This window comes from Nyctereutes procyonoides, unplaced genomic scaffold, assembly GCF_905146905.1.
Source record: "Nyctereutes procyonoides isolate TBG_1078 unplaced genomic scaffold, NYPRO_anot_genome, whole genome shotgun sequence".
Taxonomy (NCBI): domain Eukaryota; kingdom Metazoa; phylum Chordata; class Mammalia; order Carnivora; family Canidae; genus Nyctereutes; species Nyctereutes procyonoides.
Genome location: NW_026575041.1, coordinates 3,102,721 through 3,123,317, shown reverse-complemented (window position 1 = coordinate 3,123,317; position 20,597 = coordinate 3,102,721). Strand labels below are relative to the sequence as shown.

The following is a 20,597-nucleotide window of genomic DNA, read 5'->3' as shown; positions in this document are numbered from 1 at the left end:
GCTCTCTCTCTCTCTCTCTCTCTCTCTCTCTCTCTCTTCTCTCTCTGTGTCTCTATGAATAAATAAATAAAATCTTTTTAAAAAATGTGGAAAAATAGAACCCACATATATTGCCGGTGAGAATATAAAATGGTGCAGCTGCCTTAGAAAATAGTTTGTCAGTTCCTCAAAAGATTAACACTGAGAGATACCATGTGATCCAGCAATTTCATTCCTAGGTATACTCAAGGAAAATGAAAACAAATGTCCACCTTAAAACTTATATATGAATGATCAAAGCAGCATTGTTCGTAATAGCTAAAATGTAGAAACAACTCAAATGTCCATCAACCACTGAATGGATAAGTAAAATCTGGCATCTAAAATGGAATACTACAGCAATAAAAAGGAGTGAAGTTGGGACACCTGGGTGGCTCAGCGGTTTAGCACCTGCCTTCAGCCCAGGGCATGAACTTGGAGTTGGGGAATCAAGTCCCACGTTGGGCTCCCTCAATGGAGCCTGCTTCTCCCTCTGCCTGTGTCTCTGCCTCTCTCTCTCTCTCTCTTTTTCTGTGTGTGTTTCTCATGAATAAATAAATAAAATCTTAAAAAAAAAAAAGATGGTAGAAATAAAACCAAATATATCAAGGACAGACTAAATTCACTAGACTATTTTCTAGGATAGTCTATGCACAAAAAATGAAGCTAATCTGAATCAAGTATCCTCAGAGGAGATTTTTTTTTTTAATTCCAGCTATATACTATTTAAAAGAGACAAACAGTTCCAAAATTAAAGAGACAGATGAAGATATTGTAGGGAAATACTAGCCAAAAAACTTTAGGCCAGATATTCTTTCTCAAAATATAAGGCATTTTTCTATCATCTTCTAAGTAAGGTAGTGTAGTCGATTTTTTTTTTACTAAGAATCTTTTATTCCTCATATTTCTAAATTTAACCTTAAACTAGAATACATTACTGTCTAGAAGATTCCTTAAACTTTCTTTTCTATTGAATTTATAACTACTATACATATTTTCATTTCCAACAGCTATTTCTTGTTCTTTGAAACCAGGTTCTCCCCTGCTTTTTTTTTTTAATTTTTTAAATTTTTATTTACTTATGATAGTCACAGAGAGAGAGAGAGAGAGGCAGAGACACAGGCAGAGGGAGAAGCAGGCTCCATGCACCGGGAGCCCGACGTGGGATTCGATCCAGGGTCTCCAGGATCGCTCCCTGGGCCAAATGCAGGCGCCAAACCGCTGCGCCACCCAGGGATCCCCCCCCCGCCCCCGCTTTTTAAAGAGCATCCTATTCTTGTTTCACAGATGCCATATTGTCTCTTGTCTCTCTGACAAGAGGTATTAGGTTTTTTTAGGATTTTCTTTTACTCTATGCATTCTTGTTTCCTTTTCTCATTTTTAGTATCTGTCTTTTGTGTTAGAGGCTTTCCCTAGATGTCCAGTGATTCTATAAGAGAACAGGGCTTGTTGACTATTCAATATGACTATACATTTAACAGAGTCCTAGCCTTTTAAATGAGGGACTCTTCCCCCAAACACCAATAACTGCATGTCTTTTCTCTTAGGCCAGTCAATTCTCCGGAGAGAAATCCTCCAATTTCCTGCCTGGGAACATAAGACTAGGTATTAGCCTTCTCAGAAAAGATCTGAATAATCTCATTTGTTTCCTCATTCAACAAACATTCACTGAGATACTATTCACAAGATACTATTGTAGGTTCCAAGGGATACTTCAGTGAACAAAACAGACCTAAGACCCTACTGTTCTGGTGTTTGCACTCCAATAGAAGGAGACTTAAGTAAAAATTTGTCAGATAGCGCTGTTATGGAAAAAAATAAAGCCAGGAGGGGGAGACAATGAATGCCAGGTTAGGAAGAACTGTAGTTTTAAATCAGGTGGCTAGGGAAGGCACCTTTAAGCAAAGATCTGAAGGTGAGAAAGCAAGCCATGGGTGTGTGTCTAGAAGACAGAATGTATACCTTCACTTAACCCTTACTCGCATACTGTTGCTTTAACCTTTATTGTCATATGGCTACTACCTCTGAGGCCAGACACTCTGGTTCAATTTCTTCTTCTTCTTTTTTTTTTTTTTTTTTACATTTTTAAATTTATTTTTTTAATATATTTTTTAAAGATTTTATTTATTGGGATCCCTGGGTGGCGCAGCGGTTTGGCGCCTGCCTTTGGCCCAGGGCGCGATCCTGGAGACCCGGGATCGAATCCCACGTCGGGCTCCCAGTGCATGGAGCCTACTTCTCCCTCTGCCTGTGTCTCTGCCTCTCTCTCTCTGTCTCTATGAATAAATAAATAAAATCTTTTTTTTTAAATATTTTTTTAATTTTTATTTATTTATGATAGTCACAGAGAGAGAAAGAGAAAGAGGCAGAGACACAGGCAGAGGGAGAAGCAGGCACCATACAGAGAGCCTGACGTGGGACTCGATCCGGGGTCTCCAGGATCACGCCCTCAGCTGCAGGCGGCGCTAAACCACTGTGCCACCAGGGCTGCCCACATTTTTAAATTTAAATTCAATTTGCCAGCATATAGTATAACACCCAGAGCTCATCCCATCAAGTGCCCTCCTCAGTGCCCATCACCCAGCTACCCCAATCCCCCCACTCACCTTCCCTTCAGTAACCCTTTGTTTGTTTCCCAGAGTTAAGAGTCTCTCATGGTCTGTCTCCCTCTCTAATTTTTCCCACTCAGTTTCTCTAGAGGTTAACCATCACACTGAGGGACAGGAGATCTGGGAGTCTAATGGTGATTATACAGATTTTCAATCAATCCTCCTGTTTTAGCCCCCTTTCCAGAAGTACTTAGCAACTACAATTCCTGAGCCTGTATGGGGTTATGATATGGATTAGCTTGTACTTTCATTCTCCTGTGGATAGTTTCCAGTTTGCTCTTCTGTTAGTTAATATTCAACTTGCTATCTTCCTGAATCTTGGGAGCCTATCGTCTCTCTTCTATTTGTCCTTTGGTATTATTCCTTTTTCCAAATTACTGTGCCATAAATTAATTGGGCTTGGTAAGAGAATGGAGATAAACAAATGAATTAATTTCTGCAATAAACCTCTAGGGTAGTTATTTCTATTTTGCAAATGAGAAAACTAAAGCTAAGGGAGGTTAAATAACTCATCCAAGACAGTAGCTGAGCTAGAATCTTATTCTCAGCGTTATTACTTCCCTTATCAGTTTTCAATACTACCTTCAAAATAATACTAGGTTCTCCATTCTTGAAATCACCCAAGTTAAAGATGAGCATGTAGAAACCTCCAGAAGAGGTGAAAGAGGATAAGTTCCTGCTGTGGGGGTAGTGACTAGCAATGTCTCTCTAGTAGCAAGCCTGAGTACCATAGAGACTGAAGAAAAAGTCAAGGTTTACAAATGTAGATGGCAAGGGGACAGAGCAGGAAGGTGGAGTGAGATGGAGAATCAAGACAACTCTTAAGTTTCTCTGATGCCATTCAAAAAAAAAAAAAAAAAGAACATAGGAGGCCATTATAAAGAGATCTAAGTTAATAAATACTGATTTACCATGTGATTGAAAATCCTAGATCCTATTCCTATTAGTTTTCTTTGTTGGCCATTAGTCAGTGTTGTTACTTGGGCATCATGGAATCCAAAAATGAAAATAGTAGCATTTACCACAATGTCCTAAATTAGACAGGATACTTATGGTCCCATATATGATGTGGTTTCAAGCAAATGAATGAAAGCTTATCTCATTTAAGACCACTTTCAAATAAGATACTTAATGCATGGGAACTTCCAACCTGCTGAGTCAGATCATACAAAAATACATACTTCATTTTAAATGTATGGATAAAGACAAGCTGCTGCAGCACCAGAAGAAGAACTATAATCTTCTATCTCTGATAACAAAGAATTTTGCTTTACTTAGGTTTAGAAAATCTTCCAAATCTTATTTCTGCCACTTACCCAACCTAATTAATAACTTATTTTTCCAAAGTCCTAAAAGTAAAGAGAAAAAAAGATACAACAATTTTAGTACAATGATCTGGCCTCAAACAAAAACAAAATCACTGAGATATCAGTAATGAAAGCAAGAAAGTAGGTTTTTTGATGTTTTATAAGGTCTTATTATAGCTGTTTACTCTTAAAATCAATGTTTATAGCTGTACTCAGGAATCAGAACTTATGTAAGTTATTATTGTTTGGATAGTACCACAACAGGAAGAAAGCAAGCAGGCTTGGTTGGAGTCAGAGTTTAAAAGCCAATAAACTCCATATAGAAGACTCTAATAGGAATTCCTGGTGGCTCAGCAGTTGAGCATCTGCCTTCGGTTCAGGGCATGATCCCTGAGTTCTGGGATCAAGTCCCACACTGGGTTCCCTGCATGGAGCCTACTACTCCTTCTGCCTGTGTCTCTGCCTCTCTCACTGTGTTTTTTATGAATAAATAAATAAAATCTTAAAAAAAAAAGACTCTAATAAGTACATAGCTCAGAACCAACCACCATATAACTCCCTTCTCTGACTCACCTGAATGCCATAATAATGGAGAATATATTTCATAAGATATTTCATTTCAGATATCTTTAGGGAAATTTTCTAGAGCCTCTTTCTAGTCATGATTTGCTTATATAATCAAATAATTTAATTCCATTTCAATTAAAGTGACATTTGAGTATGCCTTTTATGGAAGGCCCTGATATACTTCCTGGGCATTTGGATATCAGCATGCAAGTTCCCATTGATGAACATATAACTTAGTTCTTGCCCTCAAAAAACTCATGCCTGGGAGAAAATAAGTAAGAAAACAGTCACTGTATATTAAAGCCATGACAGAAATAAGCCTAGCATACCATGAAAACTCATAGATGGCACATTCAATCTCATTTGGTACACAATGGGATGGAATCAGGTCAGGGAAAGATTCACAAAGATGAGGTCTGGTGTGAAGATTTTTCTTAAATGTTATAAAAATTTGAAGTACTATCCTTATTAAATAGTGACCTGGACTGGGAAAGTAATTTCTCTAATTACCAAATAAAAGATTATGACTTCCCGATATTTGTGAGAAAAATGTTAGTATAGAGATTCTACAACTTAAAAATGGGTTTATATTCCAAAAATCTGTAAAGTAGGTGGTTGGGAAAAATGAAGCACATTTTCCTAAATTAACATTATTATGAATATTAGTAAATTCTCTGGGTAGTTCTACCTTCAAGGCTACTTAGTCATAATATGATAAAATGATTTTTTATGATGAAATTCAGCTAATATAACAATGTAATTCAAGTGATCAGCACAGAAAATTGAATTTGAAGTGATTTTAATATATCTTGAACCATAGTTCTTATGCTTAAGGAAAAGCGGATTTAATTAAAGGGATGAAAAGGATTAAATGAAACAAACCATTCATGTATTTGTGCTAGGCACTTTACAAACATTATCTAAATTTAATCCTCATAATAATCTGGGCTATATTTTCTTAATAGAATAAAGATAGAAGGAAACCACAGATGGATATAATGGATATAAATAGGGCACAAGTTCACTTTTGCACATTGTCAATAATTACAGTTTTAAAATCTCACTTCTATACTGCACAAATCTATGGCTTTCCCTTCCCTACTAAATTTTAAACTACTGGAAACAATATCATGTGTCCATTGTATCAGGGCATTATTCATACCTTCATCAAATGTTTATTAAGTTCCTGTGTGCTAACTACTTTGGGGCAAGTAAATAAAACATAGGCGTTTACAATTAAATTAGGGAAGACTAAATAAGTAGACCACGATGTAGTTATTAGAATAGATAAAATTCTGTATATACACAGCACTATCAAAAGATGAACAATAATTTTACGTACTACCAATTAAAGACACATTTGACCAGTTAGAATTAACTTTAAATTTCTTAAAAAGCTCTTTCATACTGATTCAACATATATCATTTATGGGTATAAATAAAGGAAAATGAAAGCAAAATTAAATACTTAAAGTATTTCTAACCAATTTCTTCATGCTGAGAGTCATATTCTCTTTTGAATCACTTTGACTAATACGGTCCAACACCAAGAACATTAGTGATGGAGTGTTTCTTAAAACTAAACATCAGCTCATATGCTGACTTTCATTACATAGAGAGCTATATTACTTTTTGACTCTAACTTTAGGAATAATGCTTAACTTACCTAATTGAAAACCCACTCCTTCTCACAACCATTCAATTCTTGGTTAAGAGAGTGTGCCACACTTTTGTCTCCAGAATTTTCTTCCAAGCTACCAACACCTATTTTGCAAGTTTTGATGCTGGTTTTAGTGTTTGCTCAGACAAGTGGGGAGAACCAAGATAGTGTTGTTACCTGACCAATAGCAATTGTTAAGGCACTACCATTTTAAATATGAAAAGAAACGTATCAGAATTCATGAATTATAGCAAATAGGTTTCCATCATCTAGTTTTATAATTTAAATAATGATTCTACATATACATAATCTCTTTCTCTTCAAAACAACTGAGGCTAGTATTACCCACATTAAAATTTGTTAAAAGTTTCTACTGAAGTGTAATTAACATATAATGTTGTATTTAGTATTATCCTCATTTTAAGAAAATCAAATCAGGCTTAGACTAGTTAACTAGTGTGTAGTAGGCAGAAAGGGAATCCTAGCTTGTTAATTTAAAACCTATATTCTTTCTACTACAGAAGTACAAAATAAATTTTTTTTAAGATTGATTGATTGATTGATTGATTTATGAGAGACACAAAGAGAGAGGTAGAGACACAGGCAGAGGGAAAGGCAGGCTCTCTGGAGAGAGCCCACGACGGATTTGATACTGGGTCTCCAGGATCATGCCCTGGGCTGAAGGCGCACTAAACCGCTGAGCCACCCGGGCTGCCCTCAAAATAAATAGTATTGATAAAGAGTTGGCAAACTATGGCCTGGAGGCAAATCCAGCCATTGCCTGTGTTTGTATGGCTCATGAGCTGAAAATGTTCTTTACATTTTTAAAAGTTGGGAGAGGAACTCCTGGATGGTTCAGTGGTTGAGCGTGTCTGTCTTTGGCTCAGGGAGTGATCCTGGAGTTCGGGGATCAAGTCCCACATCAGGCTCCCTGTGAGGTACCTGCTTCTCCCTCTCCCTATGTCTCTGCCTTCTCTGTGTCGCTCATGAATAAATAAATAAAATCTTAAAAAAAAAATAAAGCTGGGAGAAAAAAAGAATAATACTTAATAACATGAGAAAATGACATGAAATTAAAATTTTAGTGTCCACAAAAATAGTACTGTTGAAACACAATCACATTCAATCACATATTGTTCATGGCTGCTTTCACTGTACAACAAGACCTGAGTAGCTGCTACAGAAACTGTATTGCTTGCAAACCATAAAATGGTTACTATCCAGCCCTTTACAGAAAAGTTTACCAATCTCTGGTATAAACCATGCGTGCTATGAAAGGACAGAAAAAACACTGTAGGCTGAATGGTCAGGAAAAGTTTTAGGATCCCATTTTAAATGAATGTTGTGTGCCTCATGTCCATTAAATCAAATCTTATAAAAACATTTATCTAACTGTGCTACCACAGAAGATGCAAAGAAATAAAAACAAAGGCCCCTGCACTCCAGATCTTCAATTTTATTGGGATAACTTTAAAAAATTACCATGAGGGGACCGCGGAATCGCAGAGATGACTGAGGCTGATGTAAATCCGAAGGCCTACCCCCTTGCAGATGCCCACCTCACCAAGAAACTACTGGACCTTGTTCAGCAGTCATGTAACTACAAGCAGCTTCGGAAAGGAGCCAACGAAGCCACCAAAACCCTCAATAGAGGCATCTCTGAGTTCATCGTGATGGCTGCAGATGCTGAGCCCCTGGAAATCATCCTGCACCTTCCGCTGCTGTGTGAAGATAAGAACGTGCCCTACGTGTTTGTGCGCTCCAAGCAGGCCCTCGGGCGGGTCTGTGGGGTGTCCAGGCCTGTCATTGTCTGTTCTGTCACCATCAAAGAAGGCTCGCAGCTGAAGCAGCAGATCCAGTCCATTCAGCAGTCCATTGAAAGGCTCTTAGTGTAAACCACTGGCCTCTGTCCCACTCCTCACTGAGTCCAGTCCTCCCCCTGGGGTTGTGTATCATATCGCCTGTTCGCATGTAGTTTCCCCGGCTACCTTCTCTTGTTATATTCTAGTACTAAATCCGGGTTTTGCATTTTTGTATTATTTTTGTTTTACAGGTTGTTCTCTGTATATTAATCCCCCACCCCACCTCTGTCTCCCATTCTACTCTCTACCATCCTTTCCTCCCTTTTGAAAAATGAACTAATGCCGAGAACAGGCAGAAACAGAGTGGTGACACCATTCAGATGCAGGGAAGAGCCTCGTTAGAGATCTGGTTTGAGCTCACTTCCTGTTGCGTGTAGGACATGGTGGATGTAAACACCATTCACTTTGTATCCTTTGTGCCTGGAGTACAGAATCATTCCATATGTGTTTGGTCTCTAGGGGATTATGGGTCATTAGGGGAGAAAGCATGTATTCTTTGAGGTTGTTAGATGTGTGTCCAAGTGTCATTTGCCAATATGCTCCTGCTGTTTGCTTTGGTAATGTGATATTCCCCTTTCCCCCAAATCCCAATCATGCCCCTGAGGGTGGCAGGGCAGCAGCATACCAAAGAGATGTGCTGCAAAATTCCAGAGGCTACCTGGGTGAGTTAGACATGGGGCAGCTGATGTAAGGAGTTGAGAAGTGGCTAGGAAAAAAAAGAGGGTCCACTGACGCTGGAATGAAGTCTGAGCAAGTCACAGAGCCCTGACTGGAAGTTACAGCAGAGACATTGGAATCAAGGAAACATCCTCTCTGGTGAATGGAGTTGTCTTCAATGGACACTTGGTACCAGCTCTGAGAGCCCTTATGCCTGTTTCCTGCCAGAATGTGGGTCAGATGTATGTATTCTTTATCACATCAGAAGGACAGTGCTAGTGTGTCATTCTTATGAGCATCCTAATAAAGAAATATATTCATAAAAAAATTACCATGAGATATAAATTATGATAATTAATTATGGTAATTGCCAAATTACATAACCATAAAATTATGATAAGTTTGATATAACAATTAAAAATGCAATATCGAGTACTAATGTACAATAATTGAAAGGTGAGTAGAAATGACTAAAAGTATAATGTAGCTCAGAGGAGGAATAGAACAAGTCAATGAGCAGCACTGAAAGTAAAATAAACTTGGCAGTTAGTAAGTGCAAGAAACATTTAGGGAGCACTGAAAGTAAACTTGGCAGTTAGTAAGTGCAAGAAACATTTAGGGAGAGCTTTTAATAGTAAACTGGTTGCTTTGATCCCTAGACTTGGTAGAGTCACCAATGTGCAGGTACCATCTCCTTGGAAAATAGTCTTTCTTAAGAGAATAAGGGATAAATTGAACAAGAACAAAAAAAACCCAATCCTATTAAATACAGGTCTTCCACAAATAATTGCTAATTGACATTTGTTCTCTTATAGTAATGGAATTGCTTTCAGGTTTGGGGAATCACAAAAGAAAATAAAACCAAAACCAGCTATGAATCTTTACATATAATAGACTAATTGCAGGCATGAGTTTCAACCATGAATATTTTAAATTTCAGATTAAGACAAGGTATTTGGAAGCACTCACAACACACTTTGCCTAAGTGCTGGTGCTGAAATAAAGTATAGATTCCATTATTTCATGAAGTGAAACAGCTTTCAAGAGAAAGGGAATATAAGTTAGGTTACACCATTTTAATGGAACTGGTGAAAAAATGAAATTGTTCTTACAAAATGAGGCCAAATAGGTCAGTACTTAAGTAGCCAGCATGGTGAAAACCAGGGAAATTAAGATACAACTTCTACCCTTAAGAAGCTCACAGTCTAGAAGAATAGATGTCAACCAATAATTACAAGTCAGAAGGATAAGTGCTATACTACAGAAGGTTATGGGGGCATAGATGTGTGCTGCTTGCCAACTATGTGATGATGCCTAAAGGAGATATGACCAACAGCAACAAAATCATATGATTAGCTGCTCAGGAAAGAAAGGAGAGAGGAGAATAGGACGAAGGGAGAAAAAATTTTCCTTGCATATTTAGAGAACAAGGACTAAGAAAAGTTAAACGTTTTGAGGTAAATGTCTCAAATCCAAAGAGGCATAATAATTTCAACATCTACTAGGCTACTTAAATCTTAGGGGAGTTACAAATGAGTCATGAGCTGCACAGAAGCAGTTCTAGTCACTGTTGTTACAAATACTCTAGTCTAAGAGCCTTGTAGTAGAGGCAAAATACTGAAGTTTAATTGCAACCAGCTATTTAAATCAAGGCATTACTACCTTAAAAAAAAAAAGTCTTCATTAGGAATACTTTGAAGGGAATGGAAAGAAGGTAACCAGATGGCTGTATGGGTTGTGGTAGTTTGGAGTGTTCATTACTAGTGATAAGGGCATGTTATTAAAGCAGCTGACTTAAAGATTCTAAAAACTACATACTAGATCAGACTATTAAAGATCATCTAACCTTAATCTTGCTTTATGGAAGGGAAGGGAACAATTAATTAGCTGCCTATTATGTGTCAAACAGAATTTTGAGTTCTGCAAGAAAAGTTTCCCCATTTTAAAGACAAAGAAATAGGGGCAGCCCGGGTGGCTCAGCAGTTTAGTGCCGCCTTCGGCCCAGGCATGGTCCTGGAGACCCGAGATCGAGTCCCACCTCGGGCTCCCTGCATGGAATGAGCCTGCTTCTCCCTCTGCCTGTCTGTGTCTCTCTCTAGAGACACAGAGAGAGAGAGAGGCAGAGACACAGACAGAGGGAAAAGCAGGCTCCATGCAGGAAGCCTGACGCGGGACTCGATCTCGGGTCCCCAGGATCAGGCTCTGGGCTGAAGGTGGCGCTAAACCGCTGAACCACCTGGGCTGCCCAATAAATTAAGTCTTTAAAAAAAATAAAGAAAGAAATACAGTCTCAAATATAAAATAATTTGCCTAGAGCCACTTTCAGTAGCACTGGAGTTTGGATTTAAACTCAAGTATGTCTATTTCCAAAGCACTCTTTCTACTACAACATGATAGTAAGTCCCAAAAAGAGAAAAAGATAAATTGACCATAGCCTCATGACTTATTAGGAACAGAGACAGAGTTTCCACTTATAGACAGAAAAAGTCCATAGCAAAGAACACACACAGTTGCATAGTATAAAAGGAGTGATAGTAAACAACTTCAGCCTTCTCTATGGTTTGGATGACTGGAATTTTCAACATAACTCCTTTTGTATTTTTTAAAGACATATTTATTTACTTCAGGGAGAGAGTACATGTACGCATATGCATGAACAAAAGCCGGGTGGGGGAGCAGAGGGAGAGTGAGAGCGAGTCTTTAAGCAGACTCTACACTGAGCTTGAAGCCAGATGCAGGGCTTGATTTCAAGACCCTGAGGTCAGGCCTCAGTCAAAACCAAGAGTCACAGAACATGGGAGACTCCTAACTCTGGGAAACGAACCAGGGGTAGGGAAGGGGAGGTGGGCGGGGGATGGGGGTGACTGGTGACGGGCACTGAGGGGGGCACTTGATGGGATGAGCACTAGGTGTTATTCTATATTTTGGCAAATTGAACACCAATAAAAAATAAATTTACAAAAAAAAAAAAAAACAAAACCCACAAACCAAGAGTCAGACGCTTAACCAACTGTGCCAGCCAGGCACCCCCTCAACATAACCTCTTATTTAATCATCAAAATTAATTGGTAGTATGTGCTTGGAACTGGTTGTCAGAACTATATTTTGAAGAACATCTAAGTGTGCCATATATTTGGACCACTCTTTAAATAAAACTATTAATTAAAACTTTCTTCTCTTAAAAAAAGCTAATTTATGACATGAAGGAATAAGTCCTTCCTAACCAACCATAAGTGTTTTCTCAAATCTGACTCAAGTAACATAACAAGGAGGGCTCATTACGTTTAAAAACAAAATCTAATTATCCAATTTTGCAGACACTAAGACATAGATTTGCTAGCAATAAGCCTAGCAACAATGGAAAAAGGGATATTTACTAGAAGTGCTTTTAGGTCAAGGGATTCAAACCCAGCACAAGGCGGAAAGAGAGAAAAGAGGGAGAGAAAGAGATTGATTACTTCCTCTATCTGTGTTGCAGCGAAAATTGCAGAGAATGTGCAAAGATCAGTCTCCCCCCACTTGCTAACATTAAGGCCTTGTGTTTCATGATGTTTACCATCTACTCTATAGACATTCCTTCTCCACTTCTCACCACTCTCTGTTCCCTAGCAGAATTCTGGATTGTTTTAGTAGCTAGCACCAATATCTTGTCTTACCTTCAGCTCAAGGGAATGAACCAGAATTGGTCTAAACGGGTCATAGTAATCCCATTCCCTACTGCCAGTGATTGGTTTTAGGATGCACAAATAACTCAGTTCAGAACAATGGGACTGAAGGAAAAATTGGCTGGGGTTCCCTTTCCACAAAACAAGGGGGAAAAAAAAGACAAGCTTAGCCAGGAAAAGGCCTTTGCTTTTGTTCTTTTCCTTTTTATTTAGAAAGATAGAACAAAGGTAAGATGAAAGTAGAGTTGCAGCAGCCAACTTACAAACAAAAAGTGACAAGAAAAGGAAAATCCAACATTTCTAAGGATGGCAAAACGAAGGATGGACAGGGTCCTTAATACAGTTGAATGTATCAATTCTGGTAATTCCTATGAATAATAAATATCCTTTTGGTTTAAGGCACAGTAAATTGTTAACAGCAAATATTATGATTTCACGTGAATGTAATACTTCTAATTTAGATTGGGGAGTTTTGTAGGTCTAATTGTATTTAAATAGTTTTACTGAGTTTTATAATTACATAAGAATATGATATTTACTTATACATGAAAAATTTACCCCTAGCTTTATTTTGTACATAATTAAGTCATATTACATTAGATATAACTTGGGCTAATATTTGGGATCTGAAATAGTTTTCCTTCAAAAGGATTCATATACATTGGAAAACATCATATTTCCTCAAAGAAGACTCAACATCATAAAAATGTTTATTCTAAGTTAACTTATATATTTAATGTAATCCCAATAAAAAGAGTATGAGGATTTTTTCTGGCACTAGTTTAGTTGATTAGAAAGTTTATTTATATATTATTCAGCCATAAAAAAGAATGAGATCTTGCCATCTGCCAACAAATGGGTGAACCTAGAAAGTATTATGCTAAGTGAAATAAATAAGATAGAGAGACAAATATCACATGATTTCACTTATATGTGGAATCTAAAAAACAAAACAAAATGAATAAACAAGGAAGCAGAAAAAGATGCATAAATACAGAAAACTGATGATTGCCAGAGAGGAGGGGAGTGAGGGGAAGGGCAAAATGGGTTTGGGGGAATGGGAGATACATGCTTCCAGTTACAGAATGAATATATCACAGGGAATAAGAGGTATAGTATAGGGAATTATAGTCAATGGTATTATGATAATGTTGTATGGTAGCTGCACTTGTAGTGAGCATAGGACAAAGTATAAACTTACAGAATCACTATGTTGTACACCTGAAACTAATGTAACATTGTGTGTCAACCATTCCTAAAAAAAAAAAAAAAAAAAGTTTATTTGTAAGGATAAACAAGTAGCAGGAGCCAGGAAAATCTTTAAGAAGAATAAGGAGGAAGCTACCTCTATCATCTACTAAAACATATTAATAATGCCTCTTTAATTAAAGGGTAATAGTTGCACATAAATAAATAGGCAAGCCGATGAGGAAAAGAAAGAAAACAGACCCAAATCTATGTGAAAATTTGGTATCTGATAAAGGCATCATTTTAATCCATGGGGAAAATGACTAATTTTTACTGAGGTGAAATTCACATAATAGGAAAAGGACTTTTTAATAAATGGTGTTCCAACAACTGGATAACCTGAGGATAAAGATAAAACTGGATCTGTACTTCACTTTACACATCAAGACAAACTTAAAATGGATGTTAAAAAAAAAGGAACCATACAGGTCCTGGAAAAAAAACATATACAAATTTCTTTATAACCTGGGAGAAGGAAATGTCTTTCTGGGATTCAAATTCCAAAAGCAACACACACTAGAGAGATTTGAGTACAATAAAATTTAAAAACAAAACTTTTGGTATGCCTGGGTGGCTCAGTCAGTTAAGCATCTGACTCTTGATTTCGGCTCAGGTCATACATAATCTCAGGATTGTAAAATCAAGCCCCATGTTTGGGCTCCACGCTGGGTGGGCATAGAGTCTCCTTGGGATTCTCTTTTCCTCTCCCTTTGCCCATCCCCAGATCCCTCTCTATAAAAAAGAAAAGAAATTTATTTTTTTTAATATATTATTTTATTTTATTTATTTATGATAGGCACACAGTGAGAGAGAGAGAGGCAGAGACACAGGCAGAGGGAGAAGCAGGCTCCATGCACCGGGAGCCTGACGTGGGATTCGATCCCGGGTCTCCAGGATCGCGCCCTGGGCCAAAGGCAGGCGCCAAACCGCTGCGCCACCCAGGGATCCCAAAAAGAAAAGAAATTTAAAAATAAGAACAAAGCTTTTTACATAGCAAAATATATGTAAAAAGCAAGTTGGAAAATATTTTAACACTTATAAAGAGGAAATATCCTGAATACACAGAGCTTGAAAGAGCCACTCTGGAAAAGAGGTTTGTAGTTTCTTAAAAAGTTAAACATAATTCCGTATGACCCAGCAATTCCATTCTTAGGTATTTACCCAAGGGAAATCCAAACATACTACCACAGAAAGATTTCTATGTGAATGTTCAGAGCAGTATTATTTAGAGTAGCAAAAAAATGGAAACAAGGTTCAGCAACTGATAAACAAGTAAGTAAAATTTGGTATATCTACACAAAGGAATATCATTCAGCAATAAAAAGGAATGATATATTGATAGCATGCTACAGTGTGGATGAATCTTGAAAACATTATACTAAGTGAAAGAAGCCAATCACAAAGGCTGCTGACTATATGATTTCATTTATATGAAATCTCCAGCATAGGCAAATCCATGAACACAGAAAATAGATTAGTGGTTCTCAGGGAATTGGGGAGGGGGAAATAACTGTTAGCAAGTAGGTAGTTTCTTTATGGGATAATGAAAATGTCCTAGAATTAGTAACAATGACTATACAACCCTGAGTACACCAAAACTAAATGAACTGTATACTATAAAAGGGTGAATTCTATGGTACGTGACTCTTAATTTTTAAAAACCTAATAAGTAACAACAACAGAGATACTGTGATTTGTAGAGCTTGAGCAAGTCACTTTACTTTGTCCTTTATTTCTCCATTTGTGTGAATAGCTACTTAAAGCCTTCTTAAAAGGCCTGATATCCAATATAAAATTAAGAAAGACTATTTAATCAGATATGAGTAGTATGCAACTTACAGGGAAAAAAGCTGACATTACAAAAAATTCAAAGGACAGCTTCTACTTCATAAAGAATAAGCCTTTCTCACAGTTTTCTATATAAAATAATTTGCTAGTTATCATTCCTTAAAAGCTTATGTGTCAGGAAGTATAAGTGCTTTGCATGTATTATCTCATTCTCATAGAACTCTAAAGTAAGCAGAAATTAAAAGGAAAAAAAAAGAAAAAGACTGAGGAGTTAAATGACTTAACCAAAGTAAATGCACAAGCTGGGCTTCAAACTCAGATCTATACTACTACTTTTTTTTTTTTTTTTTTAGATCTGTATCACTTCAAACAATTTCTACAGCAAAGTATAACAAGAGCAAGAATGGACTAAAAATCTAAAAATCTGGGCTTGAATCCTGTTTCTGCCACTTGATGATTCTGGTTTTTAGGCAAGTCAGAGAACATTGGAGTTTTCTCACTAAGAGAAAATACCCCTGCCCTAAGGAATCTCATAAAATAATACAAAAAGGCACCAATATATCTTTCAGTTAAAGCACTGGAGAAATGTTAAGACATAACTACAGAAATGGAGTACTATTGATAAACCAAAAGCACATTGAAAATAAATGGTTCTAATAATCTATATAGTCTCTCTAATGGTAATGGCATGTACTAAAGCAGTGATTTTCAAAACACTCTCCTCTCAAGCACACCTCGGTGCTGTGGACTGAACCTTTGTGCCCCTCCTCCAGCCCCAAATTCATGTTCAATCCTAACATCCAATTTGATGGTATTTGGAAGTGGGACGATGGGAGATGATGAGGTCATGAGAGTGCAGCCTTCAAGGATGGTATTAGTGCCCTTAGAAAAGAGATACACAGAGCTTCCTTCTTCCTGCTGTGTGAGGACCCAGCAAGAAGACTGCCATCTCTGGACCAGCATGCAGTCCCTACTGAACACAGAATCTGTCAGCGGCTTGATCTTGGACTTCCCAGCCTCCAGAAATTTGAGAAATACATTTCTGCTGTTTATAAGCCATCTAACCTATGGTATTTTTGTTATGGCAACTCTAACAGAGTAAGATACCAGTTACAAGTAGGGATCACAAACCAGAACAGCTCCAAAATCTTTAATAAAAAAGTTCAGAACCAAGGTTTTTGGCATCATCTACTGGCATCCATCATGGAACAATGAAACCAGGAATTCAGGCCTTACCTAAGAAAAAGTGTTGGGGTTTCGAGACTAAACATCAATTGAATTCTAGTTCTCCCACATACCAGTTGGGTGACTTTTTTTTTTTTTTTTCAGTTGGGTGACTTTTAATATCAAGTCTGAACTTCCTTACTTATAAATGCAAAGAAATATCTACCTTGCAAGGTTGTAAACAGATTAAAGTAACATACAAACAAATATAATAAAGTAACACACATGAAGCTACTACTACAATGGCTGGCACAAAGTACCTATCTAGAAAAAAAAAGTAATTGTTATTATTACATTATCAAACAATACTCTGGAATTTCTATATCTAATTTGAAAAACTAAATTATGGACACTCACAAAAAATCATAAACCCAAAACCACCCTGAATATGGAAACACATCTAAATAAGGTTTAGTGAAATTAAAGGTAAGAGATTATGAATTGAAAGAGTTGAAAGAATAAGTCATAAAAAGATTGTCAAAGGCACAGGTCCAACTTGAGAGTAAGAAATAGATGGGGAATGGAAAAAGATAAGGAAAATGCAAATGAATGAATAGAAGAAATAAAATAGGATGCAGGATGCTTTAAAATTGGTAGAAGTAAGACTTCATAAATCAAGGCTGAGGAAAAAGACTGAATCCTAGAGTATTTGTAAAGAAATAAGACATACAACTCAAAACAGGATAACAACTATGAATCCGAAAAACATAATGGATCTTAGAGACTCCAAGTCTTAGTCTTTAGTGGCTCTAACCACTTAGCTCCTACTGCCTTAGTATGAAGAAGATTTGAGTTTGTCTTCTCTCTCTTTTTTAAAGATTTATTTTAGAGAGAGAGCACAAGTGGGAGGGGCAGAGGGAGAGAGAATCTCAAGCAGATTCTACACTGAGCTTGGAGCCCAACTTGGGACTCCATCTTATGACCCTGAGATCACAATCTGAGCTGAAACCAAGGCTGGTCACTTAACCAACCACCCAGGTACCCTGAATTTTACTTTTTTATTAATAAAAAATATTGTCCCTTGCCTCTTAAGTTTACCTTACAGAATACAGAATTAAATTATTCAAATTTATTTTCTCAACTATACAGTGACACAGTAAAATGAGATCATTTATACGTGTTCCTTCTAGGACAGGGAGAGAGTCAATATTACCACTAACTTTAGACTCAGCTGAGGCCTGCCTATATTCCAATAAGGAAACAGGAAAGAAAAATATAGGAAAACAAGCCACTTGGGGAGCACATAAAATTCACCAACAAAGCCCTTCTCTTCGCAGTATTATAAAGAAGGATTTTTCTAAAGAACTTTGTTTTCTAGGATAAATAGTTAACAAAAGCATCTATCTAAAGAGAGTACATTACCAACAATTAACACAATTTTCTAATTAGCAGCTTTTTGCTGTATTTTCTCTTAGTGTTTTTCTTTTCAGTTCTTCATCTTCAGAGAACTTGTTTTAACAAAGTGAGAAGTTGAACTCTAATTTACTTGTAGCAAGTACAGTTATTAAAAAGCTAATATTTTTACGTATTTTTACAGAAGAGTACTGGTATACTAAAGGATGAATTTTAGTCTAAGAAAGGCAACAACTAAGACACATACCAACGATAAATGTTACATTTATTTTTATACTCCAGGTTAACTTTCCCAAATAATCTGTCATGGATCAGTTTCCAGATCCTCCTTATTCATGTTACAGTCTTCACTTTCTGTCTTCTAATGCCAAAACAATCTCCGTTTTACCTTATATGAGGCCTTCTACCTCTTTCCATTGTGCATCCACTATCTATCTTCTGTCAAGGTTTTCTCATGTTTCTACTGTGTATCATAGTCAGGTCTCCAATTCTTAATTTCCTCCCCCTGTTTTTTTCAACCACCACCCATTAATTCTCACCACCTCTTACCCCACTGTTTTAATTTATGGGATATTCCTTTCCCTTTATTCCAGAGACCTTCTTTCCTAGTACTGCATCTCCTGTCCTCATCTCCTTTTTGATCAGTTTTTCTACGTACTACTTCTTTAGAAACGAAAGTTTCTCTTCTCTAGTCTTTATTCCAAGGATATCTATCAATCGAACTCTAAAATCCCAAGCACACTCTCTTGACTACCTCACACCTACTCTTTCTACCCCTTCTCTCTTTACAGTCACTAGTCTCCAGAATATTATTTTATACTACAAATACACCACAAAACCAACTGCCGGGACACCTGGGTGTCTCAGAGGTTGAGCATCTGCCTTCGGCCCACGGCATGATCCTGGAGTCCCTGGATCCAGTCCCACATCGGGCTCCCTGCATGGAGCCTGCTTCTCTCTGCCTATGTCTTTGCCTCTCTCTCTGTGTCTTTCATGAGTAAATAAATAAAATCTTTAAAAAACAAAACAACTGCCTACTCAATTCCCTCTGCTTTCCAGTAATTACCTCTCTTACATTCAATTGATACCCTCTCTTACACCTGAGTAACTCCTAATCTGGCACAAGCCATTCAATGACATAAAATTTCCCAAACCTATCTCTTCAACACAGCTCCTCCCTTCCCAGTAAATGGTTTTCCCCCAAACGTTTTAACTGGCTACTCTGAATGCTTCATTAAGTCTGAATCTTCTCAAACCAGTATGTACCTTCTCCATCAGACTTACTTGCCTGGCAAAAATCAACTGCCCAAATTTCCTCTTTAAGCTTCTCATACCTTATCTCTGCAGCACTTTCATTCCCTAAACCCTGTTCCCAATCTTTTCTCCATCTCTAGAGCCCATGGTCACTCTCTAAGCTCCTCTTCACTCCTCCCCTTACTCCCTACCCTTATTTCTCAGTTCCTTTTACCCATAACAGTCTATTTAGCTATACTCTCCATCTTTCCTTGGCCCTGTTTTCAAGCTTTCTCAGTTCTCCCTTAAGAGATCTAATCTCCTAATCACCCCCTCACTCCCTGAATCGGCCTCTTACAGCCCTAGGCACTCTCTCTAGAACCTTCTGCTCCCTATTTTACTTTCCTTCTCCAACTCGGCCTCAGGTGTTATCATCCTTCAGCTTTTCTAATATCTAGTTCCTTCAGTCATCTTACTATCCCAAATCTTTTCCTAGTTGTTCCCCTAATTCCCTCAACTTTTCTCAGTCGTTCTCCATGTCTCTCAACCCTCCCTGACAGATATTCCCCTGCTCTATTACCTTTCCTCAAACCTCTTCCATCACTTCTTCTGGAGGTGCCTCCTACATCTCTTAAATTATCCTCTCAGCTTCCTCAATCTTTGCCTCATTCCCTCCTTCCTTCAATACTATTTGTCCTCCAATTTCCATTGACTTGGCGCCTCCCCTGGTTCCCAAATCTGCCTTCAACACCATCGAAACGTCTCCAGGCCGCCGCTAACATTCGCTCCCATCCTTGGCTTCCCTTGCCGTGACGCTCTAAACGCCTAGAGACACCATTCTCCAATGGCCGGGGCCTGGCCTCTAGGGAAAAAGGGTATGGGTCACGTACCCCATTCGCATCTTGGCTCCGCTCTGACTGCCCCCGCTGCCGGGTAAAGGTGGGCGAGACGGCAGGCGGCCGAGGTGCATGCTCTTCTCGAGGGCCGACATGAAGGGAAGGCCTCAGGTAGTCAAACAGTAGCCTAAGCTTCGTCCCACGCTAAGTGCGGCCCAGCAGGTCACAGCTCACTCCCCTAGCGACGCCCAGTGCCTTTGGACAGCACCCAGCTACCGGCAGCACCGCCCACCGCCCACCGGCTCCGTAAACTCCACCCCCTCTCCTCAGCTCTTCCACCGGAAGTGCGCAACAGCCCTCCACAAAGGAAGCTGGGTAACGGAGTCTACGGATCTATTAGACTCTAAGCGGAGAGCTCATCGACTCTCGCCGGAAAGACAGGCTCTCCTAAAGGCAATGCACTCTGGGCAATGAAGTCCTCAAAGGGCGTATCCCTTTGCGCTTGCGCAGCTGCACACGACAGCGGCCAACCTCGCAGAGGTAGTGTAGCAAAGCATCCTGGGTGTTGTA

The 20,597-nt window shown here is 38.2% G+C and overlaps 2 protein-coding genes across 2 annotated transcripts in view; one reads left to right on the top strand and one right to left on the bottom strand.

Annotated features, from left to right (window-relative positions):
* Window positions 1-20,329, bottom strand: part of PPME1 (protein phosphatase methylesterase 1) — an 88,021-nt gene extending 67,692 nt beyond the window's left edge. The window contains exon 1 of the mRNA XM_055320679.1: window positions 20,082-20,329. Within this exon, the coding sequence (XP_055176654.1) occupies window positions 20,082-20,182 (101 nt within the window). The 5' untranslated portion in view covers window positions 20,183-20,329. The remainder of the gene's footprint in view (window positions 1-20,081) is intronic.
* Window positions 7,657-8,056, top strand: LOC129506727 (NHP2-like protein 1). The gene has a single exon (XM_055320680.1). The coding sequence runs from the start codon at window positions 7,670-7,672 to the stop codon at window positions 8,054-8,056; it is 387 nt and encodes a 128-aa protein (XP_055176655.1). The 5' UTR covers window positions 7,657-7,669.
* Window positions 20,330-20,597: the final 268 nt, after the last annotated feature.